The sequence below is a fragment of the Macaca fascicularis genome, chromosome 1 (assembly GCF_037993035.2).
Source record: "Macaca fascicularis isolate 582-1 chromosome 1, T2T-MFA8v1.1".
Taxonomy (NCBI): domain Eukaryota; kingdom Metazoa; phylum Chordata; class Mammalia; order Primates; family Cercopithecidae; genus Macaca; species Macaca fascicularis.
In genome coordinates this window covers 82,810,254-82,825,146 of record NC_088375.1, presented here as the reverse complement: position 1 = coordinate 82,825,146, position 14,893 = coordinate 82,810,254, and the positions used below count along the sequence as shown (strand labels likewise).

The 14,893-nt window shown below is 37.0% G+C and overlaps 1 protein-coding gene across 2 annotated transcripts in view; it reads right to left on the bottom strand.

The window, feature by feature from the left end:
• Nucleotides 1-14,893, bottom strand: part of DNAH14 (dynein axonemal heavy chain 14) — a 526,180-nt gene that overhangs the window by 468,869 nt on the left and 42,418 nt on the right. The window contains exons 7-8 of one of the 2 annotated variants that reach the window (XM_045397720.2): nt 14,055-14,170; nt 10,380-10,442 (exon numbers count right to left, since the gene is read on the bottom strand). In XM_045397720.2, the coding sequence (XP_045253655.2) occupies nt 10,380-10,442; nt 14,055-14,170 (179 nt within the window). Of the gene's footprint in view, nt 1-10,379; nt 10,443-14,050; nt 14,171-14,893 lie in introns of those variants that run through there. The other variant, XM_045397721.2, reaches the window with a different exon arrangement.

Sequence of the window (14,893 nt, the reverse complement as noted above, 5' to 3'; positions counted from 1 at the left end):
TCAGGCTGACACAATGGCTTTCTCCTGTTGTTGGATTTGAACCTGGACTGGAACTTAAATCACCGTCTCTGTTGGTTTTTAGGCCTTTGGAGTCAGACTAGAAGGGGAATTATACTATACCATCAGATCTCCTGGGACTCTAGTTTACCAACTACAGGTCTCAGGTCTCTCTCTCTCTCTCTCTGTCTCTCTCTCTCTCTGTCTCTCTCTCTCTCTCTCTCTGTCTCTCTCTCTCTCTCTCACTCTCTCCCCACCCCCCACCCCGCCTTTTCTCTCTCTCTCTCTCCTCATATATTTGTAGCTATTGTAAATGGGACTACTTTCTTGATTTCTTTTTCAGATTATTCGCCGTTGGCATATAGAAATACTACTGATTTTTGTATGTTCATTTTGTATCCCGTAACATTACTGAATTTGTTTATCAATTCAAATAGATTTTTAGTGGAGTCCTTAGGTTTTTCCAAATACAAGATCCTATCATCTGCAAACAAGGATCATTTGATTTTTTACTTTCCAATTTGGATGGCCTTTATTTCTTTCTCTTGTCTGAGTACTCCAGCTAGGACTTCCAGTACTAGTTTGATGGGCATCTTTGTTGTACTCCATATCTTAGAGGAAAGAATTCCAATTTTTCCACATTCAGTACAACAATGCTAGCTGTGAATCTGTCATATATGGCTTTTATTATGTTGAGGTACGTTCCCTTTTATAGCCAGTTTTTAGGAATTTTTGTCATGAAAGGATGTTGGATTTTATCAAATGCTTTTTCAGCATCAATTGAAATGATCATATGGTTTTTGTCCTTCATTCTGCTGATATAATGTTTCACATTGATTGCATATCAATCAATATGCAAATGTTGCAAATGCAAATGTTGATATGTTCAACTATCCTTGCATCCCTGGGATAAATTCCATTTGGTCATGATGAACAAAGTTTTTAACATGCTGTTGAATTTAGTTTGCTAGTACTTTGTTGAGGATTTTTGCATCTTTTTTCTAGGGATATTGGCCTGTAGTTTTCTCTCTTTTTTTTTTTTTTTAATAAGTCTTTGTCTGGTTTTGGTATTAGGGTAATACTGTCCTCATACAATGAGTCTGGAAATATTCCCAACTACTCTATTTTTCAGAACAGTTTGAGTAGGATTGCTATAGTTTTCTTTAAATGTTTGCAAAATTCAGAAGAAGCCACCAGGTCCTAAGGTTTTCTTTGCCGGAAGACTTTTTTTGTTACAGCTTTGATCTTGTTACTTGTTACTGGTATTTTCAGGTGTGCTTTGGGTTATATCTCCTTGGTGTTCTATAACCTTCTTGTACTTGAATATTAATATCCTTCCCTAGGTTTGGGAAGTTCTCTGTTATTATTCCTTTGAATAAACTTTCTACCCCTAACTCTTTTTTAACCTCTTTTTTAAGGTCAATAACTCTCAGATTCACCCTTTTGAGGCTATTTTCTAGATTTTGTAGGCAAGCTTCATTCTTTTTTATCTTCTCTGTATATTTTCAATTGTCTTCAAGCTCACCAATTCTTTCTTCTGCCTGATTAATTCTGCTATTAAAAGACTCATGCATTCTTCAGTAGATCAACTGCATTTTTCATCTCCAGAATTTCTGCTTCTTTTTGATTATTTCAATTTGTTAAGTTTATCTGATTGCTTAATTCCTTCTCTGTGTTATCTTGAATTTCTTTGAGCTTACTCAATACAGCTATTTTTTTAAATTCTATTTTTTGATGTTATTGGGGTACAGGTGGTATCTAGTTCCACGAGTAAATTATTTAGTGGAGATCTGTGAGAACCTGGTGCACCCATTGCCTGAGCAGTATACACTGCACCATATTTGTTGTCTTTTACCCCTCGCCCCCACCCAGCTGTTCCCCCCAAGTCCCCAAAGTCCACTGTATCATTCTTATGCTTTTGCGTCCTCATAGCTTAGCTTCCACATATCAGTGAGAACATACCATGTTTAGTTTTCCATTCCTGAGTTACTTCACTTAGAATAATAGTCTCTAATCTCATCCAGGTCATTGCAAATGCTGTTAATTCATTCCTTTTTATGGCTGAGTAGTATTCCATCATATACATACCAGAGTTTCTTTATATACTTACTGTTTGATGGGCATTTGGGTTGGTTCCACGATTTTGCTATTGTGAATTGTGCTGCTATAAATGTGCATGTGCAAGTATCTTTTTTGAACAATAACTTCTTCTCCTCTGAGTAGATACCCCATAGTGGGATTGCTGGATCAAATTGATAGTTCTACTTTTAGTTCTTTAAGGAATCTCCACACTGCTTTCTATAGCAGCCGTACTAGTTTACATTCCCACCAGCAGTGTAGAAGTGTTCCCTGATTAGTGCATCCATGCCAACATCTATTATTTTTTGAATTTTTGATTGTGGCCATTCTTACAGGAGTAAGGTGGTATTGCATTGTGGTTTTGATTTGCATTTCCCTGATCATTAGTGATATTGAGCATTTTTTCATATATTTGTTAGCCATTTGTATATCTTATTTTGAGAATTTCCTACGTATGTCCTTAGCCCACTTTTTGATGGGATTATTTTTTCTCTTACTGATTTGTTGGAATTCATTGTAGATTCTGGATATTAGTCCTTTGTCAGCGCACTTTTTGATGGGACTGTTTTTTTCTTACTGATTAGTTTAAGTTCATTGTAGATTCTGGATATTAGTTCTTTGTCAGATGTATATATTGTAAAGATTTTCTCCCACTCTGTGGATTGTCTGTTTGCTGACTATTCCTTTTGCTGTGCAAAAGCTCTTTAGTTTAATTAAGTCCCACATATTTATCTTTGTTTTTATTGCAGTTGCTTTTGTGTTTTTGGTCATGAAATCCTTGCCTAAGCCAGTAGCTAGAAAGGTTTTTCCAATGTTATCTTCTAGAATTTTTATAGTTTCAGGTATTAGGTTTAAGTCCTTAATCCATCTTGAGCCAATTTTTGTATAAGGTAAGAGATGAGGAACCAGTTTCATTCTCCTACATGTGGCTAGCCAATTATCCCAGCACCATTTGTTGAAAAGGGAGTCCTTTCCCCACTTTATGCTTTTGTTTGCTTTGTCAAAGATCAGTTGGTGTAAGTATTTGGGTTTATTTCTAGGTTCTCTTTTCTGTTTCATTGGTCTATGTGCCTATTTTTTTTTTTACCAGTACCATGCTGTTTTGGCCTTATGGTATAGTTTGAAATCAGGTAGTGTGATGCCTCCAGATCTGTTCTTTTTGCTTAGTCTTGCTTTGGCTATGCAGGCTCTTTTTTGGTTCCATATGAATTTTAGAATTGTTTTTCCTAACTCTGTGAAGAATGATGGTGGTGATATTTTGATGGGTATTGTGTTGAATTTGTAGATTGCTTTTGGCAATATGGTCATTTTCACAATATTGATTCTACCCATCCATAAGCAAGGGATGTGTTTCCAATTGTTTGTGTCATCTGTGACTTCTTTTAGCAGTGTTTTGTAGTTTTCCTTGTAGGGGTCTTTCTACTCCTTTGTTAGGTATATTCATACGTTTTTTTTTTTTCAGCTATTGTAAAAGGGGTTGAGATCTCGATTTGATTCTTTGCTTGGTCACTGCTAGTGTACAGAATAGCTACTGATTTGTGTATATTAATATTGTATCTGGAAACTTTGCAGAATACTTTTATCAGTTCTAGGAGCTTTCTGGAGGAGTACTCAGGGTTTTCAAGGTAAACAGTCATATTGTCAGCAAATAGGGACAGTTTGACTTCCTCTTTACCAATTTGGATGCGCTTTATCTCTTTCTCTTGTTGGACTGCTCTGGCTAAGACCTCCAGTACTAAGTTGGAGAGGAGTGATGAGAGTGGGCATCCTTGTCTTGTTCTCGTTCTCGGGGGGAATGCTTTCAACTTTTCCCCATTCAGTATTATGTTGGCTTCAAGTTTGTCATAGATGGCTTTTATTACACTAAGGTATATCCCTGTATGCCAATTTTGCTGACGGTTTTGATCATAACCTCACCTAACACATAAGGAATCACATAAACTTAAAGGGGTGGAAAAAGGCATTTCATGCAAATTGTCACCAGAAGTGAGCAGGGGTAGTTATTCTTATACTAGACAAAACAAACTTAAAAGCAACAGCAGTTAAAAGAGACAAAGAGGGACATTATATAAGGGTAAAAGGCCTCATCTAACAGGAAAACATCACAATCCTAAACATACATGTGCCTAACACTAGAGCTTGCAAGTTTATAAAACAATTACTAATAGACCTAAGAAATGAGATAGACAGCAACACAATAATAGTGGAGGACTTCAATATCCCACTCACAGCACTAGACAGGTAATCAAAACAGAAAGTCAACAAAGAAATAATGGATTTAAACTATACCTTGGAACAAACAGACTTAACAGATATATACAGAATATTTCATTCAACAGCCACAGAAAACACATTCTATTCAACAGCCCATGGAACTTTCTCCAAGATAGACCACATGATAGGCCATAAAACAAGCCTCAATACATTTAGGAAAACTGAAATTCTATCAACCACTTTCTCAGACCACGGTGGAATAAAACTGGAAGTCAACTCCAAAAGGAACCCTCAAAATCATGCAAATACATGGAAATTAAATAACCTGGTCTTGAATGAGCATTGGGTCAAAAATGAAATCAAAATGGAAATTTAAAAATTCTTCAAACTGAATGACAATAATAACACAACCTATCAAAACCTCTGGGATATAGCTAAGGTGGTGCTAAGAGGAACATTTGTAGCTCTAAACGACTACATGAAAAAGTCTGAAAGAGCACAAATAGACCATCTAAGGTCACACCACAAAGAACTAGAGAAACAAGAACAAACCAAACCCAAACCCCGCATGTTGTATTTTTCCTTACACGGGGCACCAGTTGGGTATTGTTCCTCACAAGAGTGCATTAGCAGACCCTGACCCAAGTGCCAGATGGATAAAACGTACACTGACACACAGATATTCTGCTTTGCCAGTCCAGTTGAGTGTCCGACCACCTGCACACCAAGAGAGGTTTATCACTAAGCAGCTTGCACTCCAGGCATTTATTTAGTATACAATTAACAATAGAAGCGCTGAGTCAACACACTTGTGAATAATTAACATGATTAAGAGAGTAGTTCTACAAATGATTAAAGCTCAGGTACTGGCGGTCTAAAGTAAATACCATTAGGGGGCAATACCCCTAGTTGACCTCCCTCCTGAGAGGGCCATTTTGCTCAAAGGTTAGTTAATGGAGGTAGGGTAAACAGACTTAACTGGGGAGGCCTCTATTGTCCCTAGTATTTACCCTATGACCTAATGCTCTAAGGTAAAAACTGGCTGCCTTCAGCCTGTTCAATAATTACAAGCTATGTAAGCTTTCAGCCTTCCAAAAGGTTTGTGACTATTTCCTATAACTTTCCCTAATATTTCCCTTTAATATTTCTGCCACAATCCTGCGTGAATCCCAACACCAGCAGAAGAAAGGAAAAACCAAGATCAGAGCAGAACTAAATGACACTGAAACAAACAAACCAAAAATACAAAAGATAAATGAAACAAAAAGCTGGTTCTTCGAAAAGATAAATAAGATTGATAGACCATTAGCAAGTTTAACCAAGAAAAGAAGAGAGAAAATCCTTTATCCATATAATCTAGAAAACCTAGAAGAGATGGGTAAATTCCTGGAAAAATACAACCCTCCTAACTTAAATCAGGAAGAATTAGACACCCTAAACAGACTAATAACAAGCAGTGAGACTGAAACGGTAATTTAAAAATTACCAACAAAAAAAAGTCCAGGACCAGAGAGATTCACAGCAGAATGCTACCAGACATTCAAAGAAGAATTGATACCCATCCTTTTGACACTATTCCACAAGATAGGGAAAGAAGGAACCCTCCCTAATTCATGCTATGAAGTCAGCATCACCCTAATTCCAAAACCAAGAAAAGACACAACCAAAAGAGAAAACTACAGACAGATATCCTTGATGAACATAGATGCTAACATCCTTAACAATATACTAGCTAACTGAATCCAACAACATATCAAACAGATGATCCACCATGATCAAGTGGGTTTCATACTAGGGATGCAAGGAAAGTTTAACATACACAAGTCAATAAATGCGATTCACCACATAAACGGAATTAAAAACAAAAATCACATGATCATCTCAATAGATGCAGAAAAAGCATTCAACAATATCCAATACAGCTATTTTATTTTTTAATTTATACTTTTAAGTTCTGGGATACATGTGCAGAACATGTAGGTTTGTTACATAGGTATACACGTGCCATGGTGGTTTGCTGCACCCATTAACCTGTCATCTACATGAGGCATTTCTCCTAATGCTATCCCTCCCCTAGCCCTCCACATGGAGCTGGGGGTGGGGTGACACAAGCCCCACTGTGGCCACCACCACTGGGATTGCACTGGGATGTATGTTCACTCAAGGACCTAAGACTCTTCAATCAGTAGCTGGCAAATCCAGCCAGGCTTGTGTCCTTCTGGTTAAACCTGAAGCCAACAGTCCTGGGTCTCACCAAAGCCTTGTAACCACTACCTGGCTACTGCCTATGTTTACACAAGAACCTAGGGCTCTACAATCAGCAGGTGGCAAAGACCACCAGGCTGGCGTCCTTCCCTTAATGGCAGTGAGTTCCCCCAAGCACTGGATAGGTCCAGAGATGCTGTCTGGGAGCCAAGGACTGGAGTCCAAACCCTTAGAAATTGACGTGATGCTCTATACTACCGCAACTGAGCTGGCTCTCAAACCACAAGACAAAGTCCTTCCTATTCTTCCCTCCTCTTTCCACAAGCAGAGGAAATCCCCGTGGCCACCACCACCATAGGCCCATAGGGAGTACTTCCAGGCTACCACTCATGTTTCTCAAGGGCTTCTCAGTCAGCTTGTGGTGAATGTGCCAGGCTTGGGACTCACCCTTCAGGGCAGTGTGCTCTCCTCTGCCCCACTGCAGGTCCAGAAATGTCATCCAAGAATCAAGGCCTGGAATCGGGGACACCAAGAGTCCACTTGGTATTCCATCCCACTGTGGCCAAGATAGTACTTAAGGTACAAGACAAAATCCCCTTTACTTTTCCCTCTGCTTTTCTTAAGAAAGAGTCTCACTATAGCCACCACAGCTGTGAATGTGCTAGGTCTCACCTGAAGCCAGCATGCCACAGAGTCTCTCCCAAGGCCACTGTGTACTACCTGGTTAACACTGCTGGTCATTCAGGGCCCAAGGGCTCTTTAGTCAGCAGATTATGAATCTTGCCAGAACTGGGTTCTTCCCTTCACAGCAGTGGGTTCACTTCTAGCCCAGGGTATGTCTATAAATGTGTGGGATCTAGGACCTGGAATGGGGACCTGATGACTGCCTGGTACCCTCTCCTACTGTGGCTGAGCTGGTCTCCAAGATGCAAGAAAAATCAAAGTCCTCTTTAGTCTTACCTCTCCTCTCCTCAACAAAAGAAAGGAGTGACTTTCTTTGCTGTGAGGTGTGCTGCCTGGGGTTAGGGGAGGTAGGTGCAAGCACTCCTTAGCCTTTCCAGCTGATGTCTCACTAGGTTGGGGCCCCCCACATCCATTGGCTCAAAGTCCAAAACAGCAGTAGGACTTGTTCAAGAATTGTGGTCCTTGTGGCCTACACTGCCTTTCAAGTTTATTGAGGACCACATAGCACTTTAGTCTGCAAAGGCGAGGCTTGGTGGAACTCAAGTTCCAACCACTGGGATGGACGATTCCAATCTGGCTAGAACTGGTCTAAATTCTCCCTCTGTGGGTGGCTGTCAGTTGAGTTCAGCTAGATTTTGATTTCTGCTGTGACAGGGCAGCAATGAGTTCAATTAACAGTCCCACAAGCATTGCACTCTCCTTCCTCTAAGTGCTCAGATTATCTCTCCCCACCACACAGCCACTGCCATGGGTTGGGGGAAGGATGCGATCAGTGATTCAAGACTGTTCCCTTCCCTCTTGAGTGCCTCTTTCAGCAATATGAAGTTAAAACCAGGTATTGTGGTTGCTCACCTGAGTTTTGGTTATGAAGATGGTTTTTTTGTGTAGATAGCCGTCACATTTGGTGTTCCTGCATGAGATATAATCAGTGGAGGATTCTATTCTGCCATCTTGCCCCACCCTTAATCCAAATAATTGTGATATTTTAATAAATATACACAATGTGTTAGTAAATCAGGATAATTAGCATATTCATCACCTCAAACCTTTATCATTTCTTTGACTTGATAACATTCAATATCCTCTTTTTTAAGGGCCAGCCACAGTGACTAATGCCTGTAATCCCAGTACTTCGGGAGGTCAAAGTGGGAGGACTACTTGAAGCCAGGAGTTGGTGACCAGCCTGGGCAACATAGTGAGTCCCCATCTCTACAAAATAAAAATAAAAAATAGCTGGGCATGGTGGTGCATGCCTGTAGCCCCAGGTATTCGGGAGGCTGAGGTGAGAGGACTGCTTGAACCCAGGAGTTTGAGGCTGTAGTGAGCTATGATCACATGACTGTACTGCAGCCTGGGCAAGAGTTGAGACTCTGTCTCTAAAAAAAGGAAATAACAATAAAATGCAAAATCTTCTAACTATTTGAAAAAATTTAATGAATTATTGTTTACCACAGTTACCCTACAAAGCTATAGAACACTAGAACTTATTCTTCCCATCTAGCTGTTAACCAACCTCTCTCTATCCTCCCCTTCACAACACCCTTCTCATCATCTAATAACCACAATTCTACTCTCTACTTCTATGAGCTCAAATATTTTAGCTCCCACATGTGAGTGAGAACAAGAGATATTTATCCTTCCATGCCTGACTTATTTAACTTAACATAATGTCCTCCAAGCTCATCCATGTTGCCATAAATGACATAAACGACAGAATTTTATTCTTTTTTTTCTGGCTGGTTTTCTATTTTGTGTATATATACATTGTCTTCATTCATCTGTTGATGGACTTTTAGATTGATTCCTATCTTGGCTGTTGTGAACAGTGCTGCAGTAAACATGGGGATGCAGGTGTCTCTTCAATATACGTACGGATTTCCCTCCTTCACGTAAATACCCAGTAGTGGGATTGTTGGCTTGTATGGTAGTTCTATTTTCAGTTTTCTGAGAAACCTCCATACTGTTTTTTCATTTAGTTGGGCTAATTTACATTCCCACCAATAGTGTATAAGAGCTAACTTTTCTCCATATCCTCATCAGCATTTATTTTTTGTCTTTTTGATGACAGTCATTCTATCTGGGGTGAGGTGATATCTCATTGTGGTTTTGATTTGCATTGCCCTGATGATTGGGGATGTTGAGCATCTTTTCATATACCTATTGGCCATTTCTATTCCTTCTTTTGAGAAATGTCTATTCTGATCCTTTGCCCATTTTTAAATCAGATTATTTATTTTTTACTGTTGAGTTCCCTGTATATTCTGCATATTAATCCCTTAGAGAATGAACAGTTGCCAAATATGTTCGCCCATTCTGCAGGCTGTCTCTTCGCCCTGTGGATTATTTCCTTTGCTGTGCAGATACAGCATTCTTTTCTTGAAAACCATTTAATTGAGGTATGATTGACATGCAAAAAGCTGTACCTATTTAATGTATACAATTGGTGCATGTGGAGATAAGTATACATCTGTGAACAATCTATGCCATAAACTGTCACCTCCAAAAGTTTCCTTCCCTCCTCTTGATTTATTGTTATTTATCATAAGAACATTCTTGAAAAGATAAAATTACAGAAATAGCTAACAGATTAGTGGTTGCCACAGGTCAAGGAGGGAGCAGGAATAGGAGGGAGGGGGGTATAGCTATAAAAGGCCAACACAGGGGATCCTGTGGTGATAGAAGTGTTCTATATATTGATTATATATCATTGTCAATGCCCTGGCTGTCAAAATAGACTGTAGTTTTGCAACATTTGGGAGGGAAACTGGGTAAAAGGTACATGGGATATCTCTATTATTTCTTATAACTGCATCTCAATCCACAACTATCTCAAAATAAAAAGTTTAATAAAAACAATTTTAAAAAACATTTGGCTGTTGGAGATCTCACAAAATAAGATTACTGTTGTCTACTTTAAATGACTTAATTATTCTTCTTCCTGGAAGCAAGAAGTTAGATAAAGTGACCAAGGGAACTCATCAAGGTTTTCCATAGCTCTATGACCATAGAATGGTATACTGCAAAATACAGTGTTTAATAGTCTTTAAAAAATAAAAATGGGTTAAGTTTCATCATAAAGCAATGGAATGTGACTTTCTAATCACTGAATGAAAATGAAATTATATCTGCTTCCACACTACATGTAAAACATATAGCTTCCTTTTGAAATTTTTATAAATATATTGCATATCAAAACTTACCTGCTCTTCTCTGTCTTAATTCTTTTAACATTCAATTTCCAGGTGACAAATGCTTTATTCATTCTGAAAGGAAAAATGCTTCTTATATTCCATATCCACAAACCATTTATATGGAATAAATTTAGTAAAAGCTTAGTAATATCAGAATATTCTCTAGAACATGTTTCATTCATCCTGAGTTACCTAAAGTAAATGCTAAACCATATAAATTTTCTCCCAAACTATCAGCAGAATATAGAGCAAAAGGTAAAGGTAAATGAAAGTCCTTATAATTCTCACAGATGCAGGATTCACTTAGCTGCAGCATTCCAATAAATATTAAAAATGATTTTTAAAATATTGTTTTCCTTTATATGTTTATTGGCTTACTTTGAAAAGAGACTTCATACTTCAAGAAAAGTCAAGATTCAATTTTCAGTAATAATGAAAAGGTACATTGATAAAAAGTCTCTATAGTGGTAAGTAGAAAATTAAGGTAATGTATGTCATTTTGATATTATTTAATACTTATGTAAAAAATGCACTTGTAATTTTTAAAACTCAAAGAACCTACATGAGAAGGAATTGGAAAGTTTCCCTGGTTATGATTCATCATCAATAATTGTCATGCATTCTGAAAAAGACATGCCAACTGTTTCTGCAAATCTCTCTCAACTGTAAATGAATATTGCCACCTACATTATGCACGTGTGGGACTAGTCTAATGCAGTATCACAATTGCTTCCTTGGTAGCTTTTGCATCTAGAGGAAAACAAACACCTTTAAATAAACACTGAGATGTGATACTTGTTTGCCAACCTGAGATTACTTATGTAGCTGGTGAGAGCTAGTGGGTAGCAGAAAATCGTGGGGATAGGGGTGTGTCTGAGAAGCCAAACAGCCAATCTTAGTGATGACGTTGGCTAATTTTGAATCAAAGAAGGCTGAAAGGGGCCTGGAGCCATCCAAGCAGTTCAAAGAGAATCCCATGATATCCTTCAAACAGGCTCACCCGAGGCCTTGAAAATCAGGACTGCCTCAATCAAAATCTAGTACCTTGACCTTAAATCCAGTTCCAAAGAAGCACTCCACATAAGTTACTATTTCACTTTAATCCAAATCCATAGAGTCATGGTATCTCAGAACCCTAGAAGATCCCTGAAAATCCTTAAGAATCAGAGGGGAACCCAACGGTGTAAGGCGTATCTGCACCAGGTCACAAAAACTAATATACCAGAAAAGTTTCATGAAGTAAAACAATGATGCTGATGGTCTAATCACCCCTGTACTGGCATCACCAGCTTAAGTTGTTAACACTTCATCTTTATCTCATTTTTCTATTTGAAATATTACCTTTTACAATATCGTGATCTAAGAAAAACTATGAAAATATTAAAAATAAAATTTAAAATTAAGTAAGTATATTAAGTATATATAAAATTTAAGTACAAATTAAGTAAATATAAAATTTAATTTATTTTTTTCTTAACATGAATAAAGAAAGTGAATCATTTTGACTCTAGACTTTGATACCAAATGTCATGTAAAAAGATGATTCTTGTCCCAGTTGCAGCTGAATTTTAAAAGTTTAATAAATGATAACTATTTAGAGCACAGCAGACCCTGAGGATGTATCAAAAGGCAAGCATAATAGTGGAAAGTCTGACACTGACAGAGTCTCAAATAAAAAGATACAGAAAATATTACTTTGGATACTATCTTAAATTGATAACCCAGAATCAAAAACCTATCTAGCCCCAATTCTAGCTCCTAAATTACAGGGATGCAACTATCACCTCTCTTTGACGAGAAACTTAGAACTGTTACTCAGTCACCTACGCTACATGTGACAGGTCCCAGAAAATAACAGAACCAGCTTCATTTCCTACAAACTTCATTCCAGGAACACCACTTCTACTGTCAAATCCATACTAAACTAGTTCCTGCTTCACAACTTTGAAACTTGCATCTTCTGGAGCTCCCACAGGGCTGCCTAGTTTTCATCATTTAGGTCTCTGCTTCAATGCCACATCTCTGACCATCCTATCTAAAGAACCAATGCACACACACATCTCTAATTCTCTGTTTTATTATATTTCTAGGCCTCATCACGATCTGAAATTATTTATTTACCTATTATTATCTATCTCCTTCCATTAGAATATAAGTTCTATATGAACAGAAACCTTGTATATTTTTTCGTAGTTCTGTCTCCAGTTCTTAACACAGGTGAAACAAAACAGGTACACAATAACATTTATTCAATAATTAATTTCTCTGTCACAAAATCCTTCTTCTCTTACCAAAAAAAAAAAAAAATTCTCAGGTCCTTAGTTATTCAAGCTATTTACATATTAAATAAATAATTTAAAATATTATTTATCTGTTTTCCTAGTCCCCAGCAGACAAGAATATATCACAAGAAAAAGCAGACATTAGAGAAGAAACAAGAAAATTATAGAACTAGATACAAACACTAACAGAACAATAACCTGGAACTACTCTGTGAAGAATCAGTCTTGGGAATCCTAATGTGATGTGATATAACATAATGTAACATAATGTACCTTAAAACTAGATAAATTTTTAATCATGAACTTGAATCAACAAGCTGCCTCCAGCTCCCTTACTCTGTTTTATTTTCCTTCAACCACATTTAGTCTCCACTCAATATTTCACATATTTGCATGTTTTTCATTATCTCTCACCCACTATGATATACATATTTGAGTGCAGGACAATTGCTTGGTTTGTTCAATACAATATCCCTGGCATCTAGAATATGCCTGGTTCTTAACAGACTCTCAATAAATATTCATATAATATATGCACGGAAAAAAAGGCAAACCCAAGCCAACATAGCTGACTCTTGAACAACATGGGTTTGAATGGCACAAGTCCATTTACATGTACATTTTCTTCCACATCTGCCACCCCTGAGACAGCAGAACCAATCTCTACTTTTCCTCCTCCTCCTCAGCCTACTCAATGTGACAATGACAAGGATGAAGAACTTTATTATGATTTACTTCCATTTAATGAGTAGTAAATTTATTTTCTCTCCCTTATGATTTTCCTTTTTCTTTCTTCTAACTTACTTTATTGTAAGAATACAGTATACATGTACCAGACAAAATATGTTAATGATTGTTTATGTTACTGATAAAGCTTCTTGTCAACAGTAGACTATTAGTATTAATAGCAAAGTTTGGGTAGAGTCAAAAGTTATACTCAAATTTTGAACTGTGTAGGGGGTCAGGGCCGCTAACCCTTGCATTGTGGCAGAGTCAACTGTAGGGTGTATTTAAGTTTGCTTGACTATAAAATATTTTTACAATATTTATCCAAAAAGACTAAAATTAAGAGTTGTAATACTGAAAAGGGCAAACTTCCTTCACCTAAAAAATTTTTATGGAACATCCCATTCCTCTGTAACTTATGGCATTTCCTCATAAGTTACCGGTAACAAATGCTTTATTAATTCTGAAAGGAAAAATGCTTCTTAAATGCCAAAATTATTGGCATTTCTTCATAAGTTACAGAGGAAATGGGGTGTTCCATAAAAATTTTTTAGATAAAGGAATTAGTACTATTTTCTACTGGTATTACTGTAGTAGAACCCAGATGTCAATCGGGCAACTGCTCCTTCAACAGGATCAAACTACAAAGAACTGGTTTCATTCTTTTTCACCTCACCGGAAATCAGAAAATATCTTGAATTGACGTAATAAATAGTAATGTCTTCTTTCTGATAGCCATTCCAAAGTAGGTATGAGTTCTACTTCCTCTATACTATCAACGATATTAGTGACCTACAAAATAAGGCACAAAAGCATTATTTTATTTATTTTAAAAATATGTATCATTTTCAAGAAATTAAGAAAGCCTGTATTTGGCTGATAACTTCTTGACTTTATAACTAAGTTTTTTCCATGTATGAATCCTCAGCTATTTTATCTATACCCAAATTTGATTTCCCTCAACACACTGCTTCTACACTTGCTATTTTCTTTTTTTTTTTGTATTCTTTTATTTTTTTATTTTTATTTATTTATTTATTATTATTATTATACTTTAAGTTCTAGGGTACATGTGCATAACGTGCAGGTTTGTTACATATGTATACTTGTGCCACTTGCTATTTTCTAACGCTATTTCTTGTGCTCTGACAGAAACTTCCTCCTCACCCTGAGATACTTTTCACAAATAGCTGTTCAAATTTGAGTCTCACAATTTTTACATTTTCTATAAAAGTAGTATTTATGAACTTAATTTTAGCTACAGAGATGCAGTAGTCCAAAGTGGTTTATAATCTCACTACCCACATATCCTATATTGACATTCAAAAACTACATGCCCTTCATCAAGGAGTTCTCTCTCTTCCCATGAGTGGCCCTCCCCTATCTGAATGTCACCATTTTAAAAAAAATTTTATTCCAGAGATAAAAGTATGCATATTTTTATCAGCACATATGTATCTATGTGTATATTCATATATATATAGAAGTTTTTCCTCCATTCTCACTTGATACTAT